We start from the raw sequence: 25,205 nt of genomic DNA, 5'->3' as shown, positions 1-25,205 counted from the left end.
CTAAACTTCAATATTAAGTATACATCCCCTATCCAAATTGTACGGTTATTAAAAAAATAATTTCCATGTTGAATATTGAGGTTGAGGCGAATGCTCATGATGCATTTCAAAAATAAAATTCTTAAAAGTATGGCCGTAAAAAGTCGTATTTTGAAGTTTAATGTATAATCAGAGTAATGTAATGTAAAAAAAAAACAAACTCGGCAGCAAAAATTCAACATAAACACTGTACAAATTACATTTCATTATTTTTTTTCATTCAATTTTACTACATACCAATATGTAAACCCTTTATTACCTCTCCTTTAAACGATACTCGATTTTAGTTCACATATTTGCCAACATTGGATTGTTGACGTCTCGATGCTACTACTACTTAACCGTGCATGCGCCATAAGCGGATATAAGCTCCTCGATCGGAGGGGGGGGGGGGGTAAATCATCGACAGTATGCATACCGAAGGGTGAATACTCAGCTCTTCGCTTCCACCTATGCCAACAATACAATTTTAATTTTTTTACTGAACGGGGGCGATTTCCCCTGCCTCCGCTTTTGGCAAGCACCTCGTAAACATTCCTCTGGGAATTCCTAATGAATTGTTATAAGCCGCAATGTCTGTTCTGAACGTATGTGTGGCCCTAACGCGTCATGCGTCAAAGCTATGCATGGTTCATGTTCTACTGGTGTGCTGTCACCTGTCTTTCCATATTTTGAAGTGAAAATGACAGATACGCAGGTTTTTCAACTTTCTGGATGGGAGAATGAATTCGGAAAAGGAAATTCAACTGTCTCTGCGGGGAATCGAACCCATGTTCTCTCATTTCCGTCCGTCACTAATGAGAAGAGAATCCACGAAGAGGGCAGTTGAAATTTCTTTCCTGAATTCATCTTCACGTCCGCCAGCTCGTGAAAACTTCGTATGAATAGCGGAGAGTGACATCACATCTTCAGAAAATGGCGGATTCCTGAATTTTCGTGTAATGTATGTATAATGTGAAAGACCTGCTTAGGAAAAAAGTACATATTTGAGGGAGAGAGAAATAGTGTCTTGATGCTAATCCAATACTACTAACTGAATTTTTCGTCATTGTCATCCATCAAACAATTAGTAAATCAACATTAAATTGTACATTACGATGCACGACGCAAAGGCTCTTTCGAACGACAGAAGATCGTTAATGTGAGCGACGATTCATCATTTTGATCATTTTTATCGCACCACGGTCACTTTCTGCACACGAGAGCTAATTAGACCCGGACCCATGGGCGTACGCAGGATTTACCTATGGAAGAGGCCCCATTGGGCTTGGGGGCACAAAATTATTTTTTCGAAAAATTTTGAGTTACCACTCTTCAAAAAGCATTTAAATTAGGAGAAATCGGTTTTGTTGCATATAAAGGGTATTTTCTTTCGATCATTCAATTTTTTCGCCGAAATATTTAATTGTCTTTTCTAACTTTTGGTCGGCTTTGGGTGGAGCATGGGCATCTTAGGCATCCCTACCCCTATGCGTACGCCTCTGCCGGAACCTACAATTTATTGTAGATGCCGAACGGCAGCATTTGACATTTTGCCCTTTTTAATAGGGGTTGGTACGTCTCGTTGTGGAACTCCCTGCGATAGCAATGTGTGACGATCCCTCATCTTTGCACTCGAATCGAACCGTAATCAAATATAAAATCTCCTTAATAAAGGAGATTTTTCCCTCCCTTGATTATCTCAAATCGTGTACGCATTTCAAACAACAAAAACGTGCTTAAAAGATGTTCGAGTGCTTTTTTTGTTTTTGAAGAGAATCGTTTCTTTGTTTGAAATAAGTGGGAAAAATATATGTACATACAGTATATCAGCTTTATATATGTAAAAAAAAAGTCGGGAGCATCTCCATTTCATCACAAAGTACTCTCTTTAATGATAGTGAATATTTGTATTTGATGCATTTATTTCTGAATCTTGTCGTCGTCGTCGTCGAATATTTACTCAAGTACACAGTAATATATGAAGTCCTTCTCTCCCTTTCTTGCTTTGCTTTTCAGGATACTCAGGAAGTTCCAGTATCTTTTGAATCCTCGACAGGTTTTCAATTTAGCAAAAGGAGGGCCCATGCAAGGGTAAGTGAAAAATATTTACTTGGAGAGTTTCCTTCCCTCCTCCGTCAGTCCTCAGCAAAAGTTTTTTGCGAAATGTTTGGTTTCTAGATTAAAATGAGGAAATTTTATTCTTTTAATACATTTCTGGCGGATTTCTAGAAAAATTTATTTTGGAAAATATTTTTCATCTCGAAATAAGTACACACACATATATTTACCCCGTATTTTTTATTACTTTCAAAACACGTGTTTCTTGGATTTTAGTCTCCCGCAACCGAATTCTTTATTTGAACTGAATTTCTTTCTTTCTTTTTTTCCCAGATTACAGATGTACAAAGATGTCCTGAATTTTAGAGTTTTGTGCTGTGGTGGAGACGGTACAGTCGGCTGGGTGTTGGATACCATTGGTAAGACCGTTGAATTGTAAAAAAAACAGGTAATTTCGTGTGGGGGAAAAATAAAGTAAAGAGTGGTATATTTCGTATATAATAATATTAAATAATAATATACAGGGTGACTCAGGTAAAATCATTCGATTTCAAAATTATAATTTTATTTAAATTTAAAAACACAGAATGATAAGTAATATATGAATACAGAGGTAAAATGTTCAAGGTTTAGATAATGAACAGGTAATAACGCTACTGTGTCGTTTATAGAGCCCTTTTGATGAAGCGTCCAGCTAGCAGAAAGCTTTCTATGTTCTTTCGTTTGCATTATGTCAACCGGTAATGTGAGTGCAGTTCCTGAACCTACTTTTTAGCGTTTGTTGAAGAAACAAATGTGTTACAAGCCAAACAAATTGCATAACTTGCTAGTTCAAAAGCTCAGTGATGATTACATATATATAAGTTCTCCATAATTAAAAGAATTAAAAGACCCTATTTTAAAAGTAGCCTACAGGCGAAACCAGTCATCAGAAAAAAAGGAAATTTTGTGGAGGACTTCATAAAGTAATGGGAATTTGTTTCAGGGGGAAAACATTAGTTGCAGATGTCGCCACCAGAGGGTGTTTTATTAAGAAATGACACATTTAGGCAAACGTTTACAATTTTAACGATTGTTAAACACTTTTACAATTGTTACTGCAACAAAACATGTTCCACATGATGGCCATCATTTTCAGATATCATGTGAAATCGCAAGATGGCATGTTCCACAACTGACCGAAATGTGTGCGGGTAAATGTTCAGCACGTGGCGTGAAATGCTGCCTTTAAGGTCAGGTAAAGATCTTGGATTGTGACGACTTACCAGACGTTTCAAATGCCCCAAAGCCAAAAATCACATGAATTAAAGTCCGGGGATAGGGGAGGCCATAGATTAGGGAAGTGCCGGCTGATGACACGTGCTTCTGTAAAATGTGTTTTAAGAACATTCTTTACACACACTTCAATGTGTGGAGGAGCTCCGTCTTACATAAAGATTGCAAGGCAGTGACGTGCTTGCAGAGCTGGAACAATTTCGTTCTGGAACATGTCAGTGGACCGGTAGAACGTAACTCCTCGTAGAAGTAGGGATCGAGAATTAATGATGCAGTGAATCCACCCCATACCGTCACTTTTGGTGAATGCAACGGAACAGCCAAGGTAGCGTGCGGATTTTCTGGTTCCCAAATTCGGCAGTTGTGAGTATTAACTTTTTCTTTCTTTCAAACCGAGCACAACTCAGGTCTATCACCATCTATGGGCGATTTACTACCTAGTGAGTTGTGCCGGAAGTTTAACTGTGTGTGTACCTAACAGTCTGAGTGCGTATCTAGTGATGTGTTTGATTTTTCAGTGCTGCCATCTATATTTCAGAAGTGAAGTGAGTGATGTGTTATGATTGAATTACATTTGTACTGTTTGTAGGTCTGTTGCTCTCTGTGAAGAGACTTTTCAAAGGGGAGATCGGCTCGCATTCGTGCCTTGAAGTTGGGAACTACAGGAAACCAACTGTATCGACTGCACCATTCAAGTGAAAATGCGCTTCGTCTGTCCGGAGGATATTTATTCTAAGGTGATTCTGAATCGACCTCAACGCGAGCTATAAACTACAGTGAGAACCAGAGTCGAGCGTCATAAGCATGTGGAAGCAACCGCTGCACAAGTGAAAGTTTATACGGATAATATCGGAAGATATTCAGCATGATCTTATGGACAGTTGAACGTGGCCTATCCAACGCCTGACACTAGTCCTACCACGAGAATTTGAGAAGCTCTGTCCTCTTCCACCCGAAGCGAAACCTCCTGTACTGCGTCTACAGAAACGGGTTTTCTTCCTCTTCCAGGACGAACATCCAACGATCCCGTAGTTTTAAATTTCGTTTTCATACTCCGAATGTTTTTAACATTCATTGGACCTTTTCGAATCCTCTTCCACGTCCGATAGCGTAGAGCGAATTTCCGTAGAGCAGTTACTGCGGAATTGCTGTTTTCGTAAAACAATTTGACCAACAAAGCGCGATCTCTAAGCTTATCGTCATTGTGAGCAGCAAACACATTGGGAAACAAGATCTTCGCGAATGTTTCTAGGTTTTATACCAACTGCTACGTGACATCACATAAATTTACATCTTTGCTACAAGTATTCAAAGTGAAACGCCCTCTGGCGGTGACATGTGCAACTAATCCCCTCTCCTCCTGAAACAAATTCCGATCGCTTCATGAAGTCCTCCACAATATTCCACACTTTTCTGATGACTGGTTTCGCCTGTAGGCTACTTTAAAATAGGGTCTTTTAATTATGAACGCCGTGTATATCAGAACATGCTTTGCAAGATTTTTCATATAACCTTGATATTACACGCGTGGCTTGCCTTTATAAAATCCCGTGTTACTTATGATTTTGTGCGCCGTTAATTTAAATATATATATATATATCACTGTGAAATTGGATGATTTTTTTCCGAATCACCCTGATTACGTGAATATTTATGAAAAATGTCTCGTTTTTTATATTATAGTTGAATTTATTTAAGCTTAACTGATGCACGTGTTTCATACAGATAAACTGAGCTATACGAACCCACCTCCGGTAGCTATACTGCCCCTCGGAACCGGAAACGATTTGGCAAGGTGCCTCAGGTGGGGACCAGGTACGTATATATATATATATACATATTCTACATACTCTACTATGCTATTACTTTTATTCGAGAAATTTTGCCGTACTTATATCATCCACTCGCTGTGTAATGAAAACATCTCTATGAAAGGTTTGCTGCAAAAAGGAGGCATCACCATTTTGGAACTCTTGTGTTGAGTCCATTTTCTTGTTTAAAAAGAATGTGTTTCCTTCGTTTCCTGCTTGACAAAGGTAACTCCACAGTTAGTTCCTATGTCTCTCAATAGATAGAGCTAACACTATCGTAGCATTCGGGCAAGAAAGAAGCCAAAAGAGAGGGCTGACTTTGCAGCAAACCTTTCAATTTTGACAAATTCATTCGCAATAACGCCAAGTTATTATTGTAAGAGCTTTAACTCTTTGATTGGCAAGCATTGAAATATCCCGAGGACAAAAATTTGTGGAGGGGAGGCAACACATTAAGCAAATAATGTTCCTTAAATGTTATTACATGACAAAGGTAACAGATAAACAGTCTGGTCAATATTAAAAAAAAAACCATGGGATGTTGCACTTCAGAGAATACACTGTATTTATATGATTTACATAGATTTGAATAGTATAAAAAATGTCATTTATTGTTCGCCACTTACTCGTCTATCACTGTTGAAGTATGAACAGCAACATATCCCCTCAACACGTGGTATTTCCCTCAAAGTCAAAAAGGAAGTGCAAAAGTCAAAAATCGTTCTCTTTTGGCTTGTCAAGAAATAGGAAGACGTGTACCTTTGAGCCATTTCTCTGCTGGTAATTATAGAAACTTCATGAACAGCTCGCAAGTAAAACGCGAATGTTGAAGAGTTGTTTAGAAGCATCAATGCCGAAACGAGCTCAAAATATACAATGCGTTTACTTGGAAAATATAAAAAAACCATGTTGCGCTCTTGAGAGCAATGCTGCCAAATAAAGAGTTAAAGAGGGGGGGGGCGGGGGTTGAAGCCATTTTTTTTCAAGTGGATGTTTATTCGATATTATCAAGATTTTGAGAAATATTGAGAAGGAGAACCTTGGATCCGTGTTCCGAGTGCAAGTTTACGCCCACGTTCATTTATAGGCGTTCGATGTTTTTTTCAGGATGTTGTGTATCGTTTATTGCTGTATTTGTATTTTTGAGGTTATGAAAATGAGAGTCTTCCCAAGTTCCTGAAGAAAGTCGAAAAGTCTGCACCAATGCCAATGGACAGGTGGAAAATCGAGATCAGCTCTTGCGCGAATTCCGACGAAAAAGGCGATCCCATTCCTTGTAACATATTCAACAACTACTTTTCCATCGGGGTGGTAAGATTTATTTCACAAATCGTCTCGCACTAAATTCGATACAATATGTTTTGATAATGTATATTCATGTATTAATAATTGCAATTTTTTTACAACTTCTGAATTTTATTTTAGTTTTTCAGTCACATGATAATCCGCATCTATGAATTTACACAATAAAACTCGGTTATAACGACCTCGGTCGTAACGACACCTCGTCTATAAAGTCGATAATTGGCAATCCAGGCTGATTCCCGTGGGGAATAATATTAACGAACTTTGCTTATAACGTCGATGAAAACCAACCACCTCGAATATAACGACAAATTTTCCTTCATTTTGTTTTCGTTTCAATGACGACGTTTTCTCAACAAATTCTTAAGATTAGAGCTGATCACATTCAAAAAGAATGCTCATCTGTTGTTCTATATTTATATTTAACGTTAAATAAAAGATTTATTACGTTTGACGCTCCGACTTGCTCATTGGCACATGACCATTACACAAAACATTTCCGTATCTTTCCCTAAAAAAACTGACCCTTTTTCTTATACAAATGTCCCGTTTTTTCAACGAAGCTTCAACTCTCAGGGGCGGCCGCACAGGACGCCGCTCTAAGAGGGGCATGCAAGTTGAAAGGGCAACAAAAAGGTTAATTGTCAAAAAAAGAAGTGCAGGGGTCACCAAAAAATAGGTCACGCCCGGGTAGAGATTTTTTTCTCGAGTCATCCCTGTCAAATCCTAATATTTACTAAAATCAGGAATGAAGGTAATTTTCATTATTTATATAAATGGTATTATAATGAAAATGACTATGGCTATTAATCTCACATCTTTGCCAAGTTTCTGGTTTTTTCCGTGAAATAGTCTACATTTTTTTAGAAGACTTGCTGTATCACTGTATGTCTCCCAAAAGTTATTTATAAGCAATGTTTGGTCATTTCGCTGGCATTTGACATTTGTAGTCTGAATCGGCAATGTCGCGTATTAATCATCCCGATTTCCTGTGTTTTTCTTAATCAAACATGGTCACCCAAATTATAAAGGAATAAGAAAGTTCATGCGCAGTATTTGATCTCGGATTAAATTTGTCGTCAAAAAAAGGTTTTAAAAGTGTCACCTCGGTTGAAACGACAAAATTTCTTAAAACTTGGTTAGAACGACAAAATTTCGTGGAATCTATGATGTCGTTATAACCTAGTTTGATTGTATTCTGAACACTACAGCTGCATTTTTTCTATTAGAATTATGATTTTTTTTCCTACTGACGTGAAGAGGTTTTTATTTTTGTATGTGTTTTTTTATCAACTGTGAAGTTTTTGCGCGATATGACAATTTTGTAGGCGAAAAAAAAATCCTTTAAATAAAAGTTGATTTATGATAAATCTATGCGCGTTGTTGTGAATAATGCATATTGCTATAAATATTTCTAGGATGCATCCATAGCGATTAAATTCCATCTAGAGCGGGAAAAGCATCCAGAAAAATTCAATAGCCGGTGAGTCAACATTGAATAAATTATATGTATATTTTTCCATTTTATCTCTAATTAAAGAAGATAATAAAACGGGGAGGGAAAAAAAGCTATTTTTTAGTCGTTTTTGTCGATTCCCTAATTGCTTATTCGGGTAGTGATGGCGCCTAGAGGTTTGACGATGCAAAAATCTTAAATTTTTTTTCACTAAATTTACTTTCTTTTTTTTTCATTCTTTTTCACAAGCTTCGTAGAAGGAGTATGTTTATTACACTCGGTCGTTGACAAAGAAAGAGAGAGACCATCGTTTTCTTTCGCAAATTAATGAATTTATCTCGAAGAAGAGAAAAAAAACACTCACCAAATGAAAACAATGCACTTTTATAATTTCTGCGGAATGTAATTGGTCCAGGAATACCAATTACTGAAAAGACATTCACAGTCCGAGAGAAATTCTTTTATTCGTTCACTCAACTTGCATATGTTAATTGGAACGAGTAATTACCCGGAACTAACTTCTACCAATCTGTGCCTTATAAGCATCGAACAAAAATTGCCTGTATAATCCCCGTCATTTGAAACAATTTTCGGATAAAAAAAAACCTTGCATATCTTAACGATGTTTGTCATCTTCTATGCGATTGAAATTTATTTCTAAAGAAATTCTTTAAAGAAATTCTTTCACACACACAATCGGACAAAAATACAAAAAACACAGTGAACGTCAAAACACAAACCAATACAACATAAACAAAAAATGATAAAGCGAAAAAAAATAAACACGCAAACTTTGTGGCCTATAGGAATTTTGCAATCCCTCCATCAAGTCTCGGTGATAGTTGTGGTAATGCAACAGCGTTTGTTATTATGGTATTTTAGTTGGTTAATATGGAATTGCGCTCGTTAATCTTATCTGAGTAGTATTCAAAAAAAATAGGTGAAACTAGTTAGAGGTAACAGTATGTTTTTTTTGGTTTGTTTTCTATAACGGTAAATGAATCTCACTGTATTATATCAGCATAATTTAAGTGATTTATAATTGGCAGAATGTCTTTTGTGGAATTTGTAAAAATTGTATTTTTAATGCTATGGAAATAATTCAATATTTTCGTAATTTGTTAAAATTACTTGCTTCATGGAACTTATTAACTTTTCAATTTGGTATGTTTTTGTAAAAATTCCAGAACTCACATATGTTTCGAAAAACAAATGTGTAAGTATTTATATGTAAATATTTTGTTGGAGCGTATCCAGTTTTTCAATATTTTGGCTTTCATCCTTGAAAATGTCCATTTAACACATTTTCCGCTCGAATTACTTTCATATGCCTGAACTTTCTTAAGCAAGTTAAATTCTTCGACTGAACGTGTATCATATTTTCACTCTGTAATTAGTCTGATGTTCTACGGTTCTATACGAACCACCGTATACTTATGACAATCTCCCATTTACCATCTGGCATATATAGAGGACAATCTGCCCTAATACAGGCGCTTAATGATATTCTGATAGTGGGACAAGAACCAGATCCTTCACTTGGACTAGCAAGAATAAACAGGAAGGTCTTTTGTATCATATTGACGAGCATTTAGAAACGATTCAGAACGGAAATTAAACTCACATTATAAAGAGTTTTACCCAGACAACTCAACTGTTTGAATACATATTCCTACATCTTAATATAACCCGTATTTATGTTATTTTGAATACCTGAAACTATGTAACGGACAAAAGTGGTAAATCAGTGATTATGCATAATCACCAATCGCCTCAGTAAATTTGATTAATTTTAATGCGTCTATTACTTTCACCGGTGATTTCCCATAATTCCTAATTGAAGTCGGTAAATTTTATTAATAGAAAAGAAAATTATCATCTCTATTCTCTTCATTTAATCAGTTTGTTAGTTTGCGATACGTCCACGACACGCATTTTGACATGAACATTCAATTAAAATAAGTGTGGATTTTCTTCACGCACATAATTATGTTCAAATAAAACCAACATTACGATCGATTGTTTTAATGAAGAATTAATTTCATGTAGTACACTGCCTAGAAAAAAAAAATTGTTACTGCACCTACTGTGAAAGCCTCAGAACGAAGCATTGCGATTTGGGGGGTTTTTCTACTTGGGTAAGAAATTAAGTGAATATTTTGGCATACATAATGATGTATTCACCTGTGAAAGGATGTTTTCTTTCTTGAAGACGAAAATGTGACACCAACGTCAAAGTTTATTCGTGTAAAACTCTTAAAAATTAGTTGAAAAAGTATGAGTCATCATTCCGACGCTTGTATTGTCATTCACCTAGTGAATTCAATCGAGATCAAATCAAAAACCAACACAATGCAATCGAGAGCCTTCGAAATTATTACATCATTCCTGGATTCACCAAGGGTGCTGCTGAAATACTGCAAATCTGACTAAAAAATAAAGTTGAGATAACATTGCGGATTGGTTTTAAGTGTCAAAGCACGCGACTTTCTTTTCAGGGAGTCTAGATTTTTTTTAGGGAGTAAAAAAAAACCGACATCATAATAAAATTTCATAAATTTTATCACTTTACCGTAATTTCAATCACGAATACGCATGAAAGACGATTTCAGTGGCACAATTTCATGTGGATGCAGCCCCCTCATAACTTCAGGCTATACATGGTAGAGAATGAAGGGCAGGAAGAAAAAAAAAAAGGCAAGAAAACGGGCCCATGTGTGTTATGCGGAAGTGTCACAAAATTTCCCCATGCGTGGAAATGTGCCGTGCGAATCTGTCACCAAACCTTTTAGAATATAGAAGAGGAAAACATGTTACTGTATATGTCTATGCGCAGAAGTTTATATTATTTAAATGGTCTTTTTCAAATGACTTCCAGTAATCCGGCGATTTCGATAATCCGGCATACCCTGGTCTGATATGTGCCGGATCAGCGAGAGGCTACTGTATTATAATACTGCCATATAAACTGAAGAGCCAAAAAAACTGGTTCAGGCATGCGTATGCAAATAAAGAGATATGGAACCAATCAGAGTACGGCGCTGCGGTCGGCAACGCCTATATAACACAACAAGTGACTGGCATAGTTGTTAGATCGGTTACTGCTGCTACAATGGCAGGATATCGAGATTTAAGTGAGTTTGAATGTGGTGTTATAGTCGGCGCACGAGAGATGGGACATAGCATCTCCGATGTAGCGATGAAATTTGGATTTTCACGTACGACCATTTCACGAGTGTACCGTGAATATCGGGAATCCGGTAAAAAATTAAATCTACGACATCGCTGCGGCCGGAAAAAGATCATGCAAGATCGGGACCAACGACGTCTGACGAGAATCATTAAACGTGACAGACGTGCAACCCTTCCGCAAATTGCTGTAGATTTCAATGCTGGGCCATCAACAAGTGCCAGTGTGCGAACCATTCAACGAAACATCATCGATATGGGCTTTCGGAGCCGAAGGCCCACTCGTGTACCCTTGATGAATGCACGACACAAAGCTTTACGCCTCGCCTGGGCCCGACAACACCGACATTGGACTGTTGAGGACTGGAAACACGTTGCCTGGTCTGACGCGTCTCGGTTCCAATTCCTTCGAGCTGATGGACGTGTACGGGTATGGGGACAACCTCATCAATCCATGGACCCTACATGTCAACAAGAGACTGTTCAAGCTGGTGGAGGCTCTGTGATGGTATGGGGCGTGTGCAGTTGGCGTGATATGGGACCCCTGATACGTCTAGATACGACTCTGACAGGTACGTAAGCATCCTGTCTGATCACCTGCATCCATTCATGTCCATTGTGCATTCCGACGGACTTGGACAATTTCAGCAGGACAATGCGACACCCCACACGTCCAGAATTAATAAAGTGGCTCCAGGAACACTCTTCTGACTTCAGACACTTCCGCTGGCCACCAAAATCCCCAGACATGAACATTATTGAACATATCTGGGATGCCTTGCAACGTGCTGTTCAGAAGAGTTCTCCACCCCCTCTTACTCCTATGGATTTATGGACAGCCCTGCAGGATTCATGGTGTCAATTACCTCCAGCACTACATCAGACATTAGTCGAGTCCATGCCAAGTCGTGTTTCGGCACTTCTGCGTGCTCGCGGGGGCCCTACACGATATCAGGCAGGTGAACCAGTTTTATTTGGCTCTTCAGTGTATAACGTGAATGTCTGTGAGCAAATATCAGTGATAGTGATAGGAACCGAGAGACACCCAGGCTCTGTCACACTCAGTGATATAAGCACATTGTCCCTGGGGACTCGGGTGCCTCCGGGGAAACCTAACCATTTATTGATCTTGAGAGATAACTAATATCAGTGCTAACTTGCAAATAATCTACGGGGAGGTGGGGGGAATCTCATTGTTGCCCAATGGCTACTTCCTTAACAATAAATCCTAGAGGAACCTTCCGATTACAAGAAAAAATGTAGGATATACCTCATCATCCTATAAGACGTTCAAGTGAGAAAAAAATATGTATACTTAATATATACAGGATGCAAAGCACGCACAACATTTTACTGGCGAACCGTTGATCTTAAAGGTATATTTCCAATTAGAAAACTAATTCAAATAACGCGTAGACCTCAGATATATGTCATTCGTGTTGCAAGGTGGTTTTTTTGTATAGTTATTATATTAACTTTTTGTACGGACACCTTATCCTCAAAAACCTAATAAGAAAGTTGTGGCCCTGTCTCCTCCGAGGCCGACAAAATATTCCATGTTTCTAAGTGTAATAATCATTGAAATATTTGTGAATTCAAAAATGCGAGAACATGACAAAAAAACAGTAAAAACTAACGGAAAACGTTTTACGCTGTTTTTCCAAACTTTTCTTGCGTTTTTTAATTTAAATATTTCAATGAATAATGCTCTTGGAAACGCGGAATTTTTTCGATTTTCCCCAGGAGGACAGGGCAACAGCTTTCTAATTTTGAGGATAAGGTGTCCGTATAAAACGTTAATATAATAACTATACAAAAAACACCTTCCAACACGAATGACATATATCTGAGGTCTACGCGTTATTTGAATTATTTTTCTAATTGGAAATATACCTTTAAGATCAACGGTTCGCCAGTAAAATGTTGTGCGTGCTGTGTAAACCTTTATCATATCATGCATCAATTTTATATTATTTGCAACTTAGCTGAACTGAAAATTCCAAACGAGACATTCGAATTAAGAAAAGATAAAAAACTATGCAAATGAAGGAAATTGTATATTAAATATACATGTTGTGTACATAATTCTATTTTTGTAAAAATTACAAAATTTAAATTTTTATATAATTCCGTGTCTTATAAGTCAAATCCAGTAAAAAATTCCTATTTTTACGACCGAAAATTTACCGAGTTATAGCTAATTCAGGCTGAATCATCTTTTTTTTTTAGAAATGGGGCATCGTACACTAAATCGTATACCATATATCGAATGAGGGAGACTTCTTTAATTCGGTCTAGAGAGTATGAATACTAGTACCTTTAGAGCAGTGGTTCTCAACCGGTATTCCACGGAGCCCTTGGGACTCCTTATGCACTCTCCAGGGGCTCCGCGGCCGATTGAGAAAAATAAATAAAAAAAACAGTAAAATTTAAAAAATAATTATAAATTAAATTAAATAGTAAAAATAAATCAGTAACTTCGATGAACAAAACTTTGGGGCTCCGCCGTAAAATTTTTTTACTAAAAAAGCTAGTCAAAAAAGGTTGCGAATCGTTGCTTTATAGTATTGATTCTGATAACATACTTGTGTAATAATTAGCATCGTAAAGTGAATTTATTCTTATGCAGAATAAAAGAAAAGTCATTTTTATCTTACAAGACGAATACGACACGCAGTACAGTACGGCAAATGATGTAGTCTTCTAGTTCGGTGGTGCGTAAACGTTTTGAAGCGCGACCCCCCTTTTGACCAAAAACTTTATTGGCAACCCCTACACAGGCCGAATATGTCCCGGAGTCAGAATGTCCCGGTTTTTTCTTTGCCAGTTGACGTGCTGTCCCGAAAGCCCTTGTCGGAACGCTTGATCCGATTTTAATTAGGCGATATTGACTTCAAAGATATTCAGTTTTTTTAAATATCATGTAGATATCTACTTTGTTTTTTGATGTACTTGATGTCCCTTATGCAAGATAGAAGTATAGCGAGATATATGGTTCTTGATGTTTGTATACAGGATGATCAAGAAAGAATCACCCGATTTCAAAATGATTCCACACTTGAAATCGACCATTAACAAAAGTTGTTCATGAAACGTAGACACATTTTCCCCCGTATATTCACATATCACTTATCCCTCTATTCTGTGTTTTTAATTTTTAATAAATACACAATTTTGAAATCGGATAATTCTCCCACGTACTTTTTTTTTTGCAAAGACATTGCACATTCGTGATTCTGGCTTGGTGGAGCCGATATATTGATTATTGTACAAGTAGAATTTGATAAAATCAAATTGGTAATAACATACATGGTAATAAAATATACATGTGGTAATTAGCTTAACATATTTTTAAATAAAAGTGAACTTCTTATTTGGAAGTTATTATTTGGGGATTCTTGCGACCCCCCCCCCCCCCAGTTCATTGACCCTGGTTTGCGCACCACTGATCTAGTTGTTCAAGCGCCTAAGCGTCGAATGAGCTTTTTTTCTGGACGTTTCAAGTCGAGTATTTGCTCGCAAGATGAAACATTTTTAGTATACAGTGTTGTACTCGTTACTCGGATTACTTTAGAATTTCAACAGTCGTAGCTTCAGATTCCACACATGATATTTTCTTACATAACTGCATTCAAGAAGACATATTTCATCATTTCCTAAAATTTTGACAGTGTTTGTAAAACCATCGTAATTTTCAAATTACATTGTTAATAGAAAGCTCGTTTCATAACCTCAGTAAGCATTTTCTCTTTTATACTTTTCATCGGAGTTAAATTATAACGTATTCTGTCTCAAACATTTAGATACATCATAAATATGCATTTTTGGATTTCAAATTTTCAAGAGAAAGAATTTTATATGGACATTTTTCGAATTCTCTCTATTTTTACGCCTAATTATATATCAAGTAAAATATGAAGTCGCTCATGATCCATACAATTTTTGTAACTTTTCAAATGCATACATTTTAAAAGAACAAATATTCTGCATGTTCAGGGGTAATGCTTGCACTCTGTGTTAAGATATCTGTTTTAAGGAAAGAGTATTGATAATAATGAAGAAAATTCTCTCACGTAACACATTAATTCTCTCTGGAAATTAATCATACTTTTTCTTGCTAGTATCTGGTTGAGTGCTTCCTAATCTATAAAAGCGTGAAGCATGTGTGTGTCGAAGAAACTTCTTTTCTCGAAGGTGTTGGAAGGAAATTTTCTCTGTTAAAACATCTTTCCAGCAACTTTTGTTTCGTGTTTGATATTCGTTGGATAGAGCCCGACACAAACTTTTGAAATTTCGAGGATTTATAAAGCGAGAAACCGAGAGGTTTAGCTCCGTAGAAAGATAGCATTTTCTGATCGTAAATCCCTTAGAGACCCTAGATTACTTGTACATATAGGTAATACGCCACGCACGTTCGAAAATTTAAAGATGCGTGTCAATCGTGTCGGCTGGAAGCGAATCTCGAGGCCATCTGCACTGTGAAATTGAAGTTCGTAAGAAATCATTAAATAAAAATTGGGGTAGGCCGCAAGTTTTGACGTGAATACGTTTTTTGTGCCTTGAATAGCGTGCATCTGATTGGTAGGTTTGACATAATGGAGTTATGTAATTATCATCAACTTTGTCTTTGGAATAGCTAACAAACGATACCAATGTCGTCTATTTTCGTTGTGAATTGCTCGAGATATATCGGAAAACAATTTGTTACGAATTCGGGCAGCGTCCCTGGTACCCTGACGAGAACAGATATTGAAACCAGATTGGTATCATTCAATGCACCTTTGCAACGTGCATTCAACGATACCATTGCTTTTCACTTGCATTGCGTTGCGTACTTTTTGAGATATGGGTTGTTATGAATCAGGGCAGCGAGCCTGGTGCTCAGACGAGAAGAGAGAGATATTAAAACCCAAGTAATATCGTTGGATGCACATTTATAATGCGCATCTGACGATACGATTGCTTTTGACGTGCGTTGCGTATTTTTTTTTTTTTTTTTTTTTTTTGAGATATGAGCGTTTAAAAAATTTCGTCACGCAACTTTTTCCGAATGCTCCCTCCCAGTATAGTCAGGTGATTTAAAAGACATATTCACGTCGAAAGATCATAGTGCTCCTACAGATTTACAAATATGTAGCATGACGTATCGGGGGGTTTAATCATGTCCCTCTTTTTTTCTCTCTTTTTTTCAGGATGAAAAACAAAATGTGGTATTTTGAATTCGCGACTTCGGAAACATTTTTTGCCACTTGTAAAAATCTTCATGAAGATGTGGACATTATGGTGAGTAGAATAATTATGGTAGTAGTCATAATTTTTTTGACGTCGAGAATCTTCATGCCATTTCCATTCCTCACATTTATTTTCCTGCCTAAATAAGCTAGTGATAACTGATTCCCAAACTATGTTCCGCGGCCAATCAGTCTGACTAGTGGCAACACGAGTAGTTTTAGGGGACTAAAATTTTAATGAATCTAGTAATAGGACTATAATTCCATATGGATGCAGCGAACGTAAATATTTTGGGAATCCTTGATTTTTCGCTTTTATTTGCATTCATAATCTGTAACCGATTGCGCTTTTCTTTTTCTTTTTTCAGTGTGACGGCGTATCACTGGATTTAGCAAATGGGCCATCGCTCCAAGGAATCGCAGTTTTGAACATACCCAGCATTTACGGTGGGTCAAATCTTTGGGGTGATAGCGCCCAAAGAAAAAGAACCAAGTCCAAAAGAAGGAAAAAAGATCGAGAATCTTCTACAGGCAGTTTCAATTCCATAGATCTTAGTTCTGCTATACAAGGTAAGATTCTACGGCAAGAAGGGAGTACATCTCGCAATGCATTTTGAATGTTTTTTCATTACGATACTTTTTGTCGATGGTTGTGTGTTTACTTTCAATCGTCTACCGCAGTGATTCTCAATCTGTAATAATTCATTCAGTACTTTAGAATGCACGCGAACGTTAAGGGCCGTTTAGGCGGGTTCAGTCGGAAAGTGATTTAGTGGTTAAATAGATAAGTATAATAGGACCAGGTCTATTTTTTCCATTCAGTAGGCACTATGCTCATGCGCCAGTGGGCGTAGACTCGTATTACACAATGATTATTACCTAGGGGCCATTCAAGTATTACGTAAGCAGATTTCCAGCCATTTTTTACCCCCTTCCCCCCTTTGTCAGCAAAATTTCGTCAGCAGCTTAGAATATTTCATATCTTCAAAAAGGGGTGGTTTATGACGTAAGCAACCTTCAAACCCCATCCCCCCCCCCTGTCATCAAAAGTCAGCAAATTCGAAATCCCCCCCCTCGATGCTGACGTAATACTTGAATGACCCCCTACTTGATTACTTATGTTGGCTCAGAAACACTTGACGATTTAAAATTTAGTTAACTATTTAATCACCGGAACTTGTGTAAACGGGCCTTCAGGAATGGGATGGGAGATAAGGAAAGCAGTAGGCACGTGAATGTCAAAAAGTTTACTCGAAAATCAAGAAAGCAAAATATTTACTTTAAAATAAGAAAAATGCAATCTGATGAATAAAAATAAAATGTTACCATTATAGATCGATAAATATGTACATACAGGTTGGGCAAAAAGTCCACGCGTAGAAACTTTAAAAATTCATAAAAACCGGAAAAATAACCGAAATAAAAAACGGTTTGCAGCGTTATCGCTAGATCACGGAAATTTTTTTGACAGGAAAAAATAACTAAAAATAGCCGATAGATGGCGCTGACGTGTGTACACGGGTCAAAGAAAAGATACGTAAATAACGAACAGATGGCCTCCAAATCGTTTATTGCAGCAGTATGTGTTCCACATGACCCCCACCACAGGGGATAACACATTGCAGGCGAGTCACAAATCCAACAACGGCAAAGTGCAGCGGCTCCACATACAAGGTTTACGTCGGTGAAATGGTTGTGGATTTAAGAGCGCAAGTTCTTATAACCGTCTCATTTGCATATTTCCACCAAAGTCGTTACTAGCGCTTTCTATTGGCTATTTTCTGAGTTATTTTTCCCGTCTCAAAAACCTAGCGATGCTAATATTCTGCAAACTTTTTTTTATTTCGGTTATTTTTCCAGTTTTTATTTTTTTTTTAAAGTTTTTACGGACTTTTCGCCCACCTAGTATATGTATTAGCCAGTTAATAACTTAAAACTTTTCAAGTAGTTTAATTCAATATATTAAATAAAATGCTTAAAAGTTTGGTCTCTAGTACAGCTGAGTTCAGAGACATTACGTGTTGACTGGGGAACCGTAGCTCCGTCCTTATTACATCTACATCGCGAAGGTAGCAAATTGGCCGCAACATTGCATCCGAGAGGATAGAAGTCGGGGGGGGGGGAGGTGTAGCTATTTATGTGAAAGGACATGTTAATTGTGATTTCAGTTACCTCCCTCTACACAATGTGAAGCAATTGGCATAGAAATTCACGTGAACAATCAAACGATTAAGATTGGAGTTTGATATAAACCCCCTAGGAATATCATCGATATTCCACTCTTTAATGACTTTTTCAATTGTCAGTATCCTGTGATATGAATGCCAAATCCTATTTGTGAAACTCATATTCTGCAAACTCCCAAGGTGGGATGCTTGAGGACTTTTGCATCAGAAAGAGAATACAACCTTACGCACCATATACACCAACACATTATCCTGACCAGGCAGGCCAGACTCCAGATATTCTAGATATAGCGCTTGCAAAGAACCTCACATTTACAATGTCAGTTCATGTTCAACCTGTAACAAATTCAGATCACAATCCTATATTTCTAGTAGCGGATTTTAATATCCCATTTATATATAAGCCAAAGAAAATAGTGATATGGCCATTATTTAAGCTCAAGCTTGCCAGAATCGCTTTGCCTTCATCCACGGGTGGCAATATTGCTCAAATAGAGTCAGAGTTACAAACCCTCACTGATACTATCATTAATACTGCCAATGAATCCACCCCAGAGATGCTCCTACTAATAATCCACTGAGCATTCCTCGCTGGATTAAGGAACGCATTAAATTAAAAACAAATTTAGGAGGAAATGGCAACGTACATTAAATAAGTACTATGAAAACTGATACAGGTCTATAAAAAGAGCTGTATCACGAGCAATCAAGAAATTTATGAGTGAGTGCTATCTAAGTTTTCTACGAGAGGCTAATTGTGCTGATGGCACGTTATATAAAGTATACAAAACATGCAAGCCCTCCTATTCGAGGATTCCTCCTATTACTAATCCAAACGGCATAGCTTATAGTGATATCGATAAGGCTGAGGTCTTTGCAGATACACATGAGAGACAATTCTCTCCATGCAACAATACTTCTCCTTAAATTATAGCCAGAGTGGATAGAGAGGTTCAGGTGTATTTTAGAGATATCTATCAAGAACATCGCTCAACTCTGTTTCCTAAAACTCTGAGGAAGTGATGAACATAATCAAAAATCTCAAAAAGAAAAGGGCACCTAGTCAGGACACTATCACAAACAACACTCTCAAGAATTTACCTGAAAACATAATTCAAGATCTGGTCAGTGTTTTCAATGAATTACTTCAGTGTTTTCAATGAATGGGAACGAATCATTTTCCTGCAGAATGGAAACTTTCCAGAGTTAATGTTCTCCCCAAAGCTGGGCAAGACTTGCATTGTCCTCAGAATTGGCGCCCAATCTCGCTTCTCAGCTCACTTGGGAAATTATTTGAGAGAGTGGTGGCTTTAAGAATACACAAGTTCACTCAGGACAATAATATTATTGGTCCAGAGCAACGCGGCTTCCGCAGTAAGCACTCGACCACTACTCAATTATTACGATTCGTAGAACGAATCCAAGAAGCCAAAATTAATAAAGATACATCAGCAGTAGCCTTCTTCGATCTAAAAAAAATCTTTTGATAAAGTTTGGCACAATGGGCTACTGCTCAAGATGATTCGCATGAAAATGTCATATAACATCATTAAATTTGTGAGTAAATTATCTCGACTGGCGTTCTTTCCGAGTACAGATAAATGACTCAACATCTAACTCTCGACGGATTCGTTCTTCAATAGCTCAGGGAAGTGTGTTAGGTCCCATCCTACACAACTTTCATATGAATGACTTACCGGTTGCCCCTAAGTGATTTACGGCTCTCTATGCCGACGATAGTGCTCTTTGTTGCACAGATAAGGACCCTAGCATATCCCTTTCAAACTTACAAGAAATGGTGAGATTGGTCGAGCGCTGGTGTGTGTTCGAACCCGTGTTGAGTTGAACGCTGATAAAACCAAATTCATGTGGTTCACAAATAAGACTTCTTTACCTCATTATCCACATATTGATGTACAGGGTGTTCTTGTTTACCCAGTCACACGCACTAGATATTTGGGTGTGATAGTGGATAAGAGGTTCAGTTTTTTCCGGCAATGTGGTGATGCTATTCACAGGGCAACTGTGGCCTCGGTCATGCTCAACAGACTAAGCCATGAGCATTCAAGCCTTTCAACTGGCAACAAAATTATTCTCTACAAAATGGCCATCAGGCCGGTACTACTGTATGTCGCTCCTGTGTGGTTGTTTCCAAATAAAATGAACATTATCTCGAGAGAGAAAACAAGATTCTAAGACGGTACACTGGTCTTCCGTGGTTCAAAAGGAATGTTAATATTAGATGAGATTCTGGTGTGCTTGGCATTACATCCTATACCAAGAGACTGGCGAAAAAGTTATTTGACAAATTAACCGATTCTGAATTTCAACATCTTGCCGAGATTTCTCTATATGATAGCAGACAGAGAGCACGATTGAAAAGACAAAAAAAATTTTTGCACATGCCCAGACCTGCATTGCCAGGTCTATGAACAACCGTATGAAGGTAGCTCAATTGATGGCATTGGGCTCTTGAGGTCGAGATGATGATGCGTGCCAGTATAATGAATAAATAATATCTCATTATTTACTATTATTATTATTATTACTATTTGTGAGTTCTCACCATGGCCCTGATAAGATTCCTTTTTTGATAAAAAAAAACTGATCCGTGTGACTTGGCTCCCCCTTTTAGAAAGATATTGTTGGTATGATCCTGGTTTTCTTGTTGAAATGCTGCAAAAATTTTACATACATATAATCTTATTTTAATATTACTCACATATAATCGCATTTAACATTACATTCTTTGAGATACATTGCATATTGATATAACTTTACACTGATACAGTGTAATCATGTTTATTTTTCTCAAAAAAAAACCCTTGGGTGTCAGGTGAACCTGTTTTCACCCATCTTATTAGTATAAATCATAATTGCAAAGCGCACTATTGCAGTAGTAATTGACAGAGTCATGATGAAGGGGGTTTGACGGGTTATCACTACCCATTGGAACCCTATATCACCAATTATGGTTTTCGGTTTTCAATATAGTACTCTGTTTGAGGAAAAGAAAAAGTTTGAATCATATCGCCCCACATGCCGGGGGCATGTAAAAATTTTGACCGGGGCCCCTTTTTTTTCGACCACATGCCCGACGCGGGTATATAAAAAAACAAAGGGTCCAAACACTCTCGTTTTTTTAATTTTAAGGTTACTCCTGAACATTTGTACGAGTCAGAAGAATAAATTAGGTTGCGTTGAATATTGATGAATGAATTAGAATTCCATTCCTTTCCAGTATAGATAAAAAAACTTTGTATAAAAGGGAATATTAAACACAAATATTGCTTGAAATATAGAAATTTCGCTCTCTGCCACTACCTAATTGAATGAAAGTAAAACCATCTGATATAGTTTTCAAAATAAATTGGTTGCTTATTTTAAACCAATGTTCAGCATAAAAATGAACAATATGCTGTAAGACTCTGTATTTTTGTAATTTTATGCTGCATATTTCTAAGTTTTATACAGGTTACTATCTTTTAAAGTTTTCTGCCCAATCACTTTGTAAACACCAAAACAAAAAACAAAGTTTGGCGCATAAAACTTATGCTGGTATGCAGCCTAAAAATAAAACATGTATACAGTTTCACACCATACATTGTGTATGCTCATGCTGCACATAGGTTCAAAACCAATAATGATTTTATTTTAAGAACTATAACAGAAATATAATAACTCACAGAATGTTAGGAAATTTTCCTGCTGATATTTTTTTTTTCTCCAATTCGCGAATTATTTCTCCCATTCAGGCCGATTCGTCAGAATATTTACTTAATTTCAGCGGTCTTAGTGACCTACCTCTTTTCCGACGACAACAGCGGGACAAACAAACTATAATTAGCAATTTAACTAATTTTAGATTTCAAATTGGGGACTACATTCCTTTGAATTTTCTTATTTCTTCAAAAATTTCGATTTAGAAAAACACAATTCCCTTTCGATATACTTTATGCAAAAAAGTCAATTTCTTTTGAAATTGTTTTGGTTCATTCAATAATAACATTTTTTCGGCGTGTAAAAATTTTAATTCGGGCATCTATTATTAGTCTAATTATATTTTAATTTAATTTGATTATTACTAATCAAAAAATTAGAAAAAGTAGGAAGAAGCAGGACTAAAAAGTAGGATGGGGGAGGGTATCCCCTCCCCTAGACAATATAATCGTAGCATAAAAAAAACTTCCTAAAACAAATTTTTTTTATTGAAAACATTTTTTTTCCATTATTATTATTATTATTATTAATTTTTATTTTTTTTAATAGCACTATTTCAGTATCCTATAAAATTGACTCAAGTCAAAGCAAAATGACAGAAATGACTTGGTTACAAAAACAATTTTTGGCCAAAACAGTGCACTAGCAACCACACAGATAATTCTTTTCTGTTCTCCTCATAACATATATTGCATTTCTTTTATGGTCTTCCACAGTCCATGTCAATTCTCTTTGACAATGCACACAGCAAATTATGAAGGCATGTAAGATTTTTAAGAATGACGCTCCTTCGAGACCACTTTCAAAAGCACAATGCAAAATGTGCAAATTACAAGTTCTGATGTAAATATGTCAAGGTGAACAGGATGGTTTTACTTCGTTGCCATCCCTTTTTGAAAGGGATTTGCTTACATTTTACTGTTCAATACCATTGTAATTGTATTTGAAAAATGAAGCACTTTCATTTCTAGCTCTTTGCTGGTTATTGCATACATTGTTTATGCCTCTGCATGCCCAAAATATAGAAGACAATGGAATGCTATTTGGTAGCATCAGAATCACCAAACCTAGAAAAGACCTATGTATCCAACTGCTTTGTAATGCAAACTGTTGTTTCACCTGTACACAAAATGTGCACCATAATTTTCAATGATGAATGCTAGTTACTAAGTGGTAGTAAATACAAAATTATTTTTTTCCATCCACACAGAAGTATTTAAATGACTACTTTACTTGTTGAACCCTCAAACTAAGCAAATGAAAAATTAATAAACCAAATGGTCCACATACGCTCCCCTTCCTCCACAAATGACCTTGAAAACGATACGATTTCTGCTTTGGCAGAACCATTTATTGCAGTCTACAACATTTGTACTATTTGGCGGCAATATATCGATGATTCCCTGCTCAATTAAAACCAATTACACGAATTTTATAGATAGGATTTGGTAAAAAAGTAGGAAAAGTAGGGCAAAAACTAGAAAGTAGACAAAAGTAAGGCGTTTTACCAAAAAATAGAAAAAGTAGGACGTGTGGGAGCCCTGCATGTCAGTTACATTACAATTCTTGGGGATTCTGGAGTCTAGCCCTCGTGTGAAGTAAACTAATATGGAAAATTGGGTCGAGAGCACTGAAACACTGGGAAATACTGTCGCGAATCCTATTTAAGCTGTTTAGATGTTGTTAGAATAATTTACATTTTTGATTAAGTATTCATAATTTTCTTTCACATGTATCAGTACATATTAATTTCCGCTGTGCGATCGTGTGGTCATAGTGACGGCCTCGCATCGCTTGAACCCGGGTTAAACCCCACCAGTTGCAAAGCCAGTGGTCGGCTGAAGTTGGTTTTCTGTGGATTTCCAATTTTAAGGCGCGAATTCGAACAGATCTCCCCGTTAATTCATTTATCCCGTCATTTTTTTTAAAATTTTCGTTGTGTATTTTCGATCGACTTATATTTATTTTTCTCGTTCGCATTTCATTTTCGTTGTTTTTTCGCCAGGTTCGCTCGCTTCTTTGATATAAGTTCGTAGGTTTTTGGACGTTAGTGTTAGCAAACAGTGTATACTTTTTCCCGGGTACTCTCAATAACTTTGTTTTCCTTCCATTTGGGCCTATTGTTGTAGTGTTAGTGTTTTGAGATAGTTAGCTAATTCTAATAAGTATAAATTGTACTTCGTAGCTTAATACTTTTTTTAGAGGGTGTTGTATTCTTTATATACATATTTATTTTATTCTTCGTGATTTAGTGCTGAGCATTCTACTTTACGTAACTTTTTCGTATAGTCTCTTTTGCATAGTAATGTATTTTACATTATTTTAATTTAAAGTTAACGTTTCTCATTTTCCTATTGTTAAGTATTATTATTATTATCTAGCTTTAGCAATAGTGTTAGTATGCCTCGACCTCGACTAGTGTTGTGTAGAGCTTGCGACGGGAGGTTTCCCTGGTCTAGGGGTATAGTAGCTGATAGTTTCAATTGTAAAGGGTGCTTGGATAGAAAAAGGCTGGAACTCGAGGTCGAAGCTTTACGGGAAAAAGTTAGGGTGCTAGAGGGCCCGGTTATAACGGACCCTCTGGTCGTCGAGCCACCTGTTGATGAAGAAGCAATCTCCACGAACAACGACATTTTAGAGGGCGAATGGGTTGTCGTGGATGAGGTAGAGGGGGATAGTGATAGGGGTTTAATCATCGGCGATTCTATGGTTAGGGAACTTGGGAACCGAGTGTGTAGGGATTTTCGGGGTTTCGAGCGCTGTTGTCTTCCTGGGGGGAAGATTGGCAACGTTCGAGACGTTTTTCATCGCCGAAAGTTGCCCTTGCGGGTGATTCTGTGGATGGGAACAAATCAGGTAGGAGCGAATATTAGTGAGTCTCTGTCAGAATACCGGGATTTACTATTATCCGCTAGGGAGGGGGGTTCAGATGTGGCAGTGATTCCAGTGCTGC

The 25,205-nt window shown here is 37.1% G+C and overlaps 1 protein-coding gene across 6 annotated transcripts in view; it reads left to right on the top strand.

Annotated features, from left to right (window-relative positions):
• The window catches only part of Dgk (diacyl glycerol kinase 1), a 283,957-nt gene that overhangs the window by 236,568 nt on the left and 22,184 nt on the right, over positions 1 to 25,205 (top strand). For all 6 annotated transcript variants that reach the window (XM_089236591.1, XM_089236594.1, XM_089236593.1 and 3 more), the window contains 7 exons: positions 2,038 to 2,112; positions 2,413 to 2,498; positions 5,080 to 5,169; positions 6,313 to 6,476; positions 7,889 to 7,953; positions 16,308 to 16,398; positions 16,715 to 16,916. In XM_089236591.1, the coding sequence (XP_089092717.1) occupies positions 2,038 to 2,112; positions 2,413 to 2,498; positions 5,080 to 5,169; positions 6,313 to 6,476; positions 7,889 to 7,953; positions 16,308 to 16,398; positions 16,715 to 16,916 (773 nt within the window). The remainder of the gene's footprint in view (positions 1 to 2,037; positions 2,113 to 2,412; positions 2,499 to 5,079; positions 5,170 to 6,312; positions 6,477 to 7,888; positions 7,954 to 16,307; positions 16,399 to 16,714; positions 16,917 to 25,205) is intronic.

The sequence above is a fragment of the Pholcus phalangioides genome, unplaced genomic scaffold (genome assembly GCF_987345545.1).
Source record: "Pholcus phalangioides strain wild (caught in Gottingen) unplaced genomic scaffold, Ppha-v1.0 ptg000009l_1, whole genome shotgun sequence".
Taxonomy (NCBI): Eukaryota; Metazoa; Arthropoda; class Arachnida; order Araneae; family Pholcidae; genus Pholcus; species Pholcus phalangioides.
Note: the sequence above shows the minus strand (reverse complement) of the source record. Positions and strands in the feature narration are given on the sequence as shown.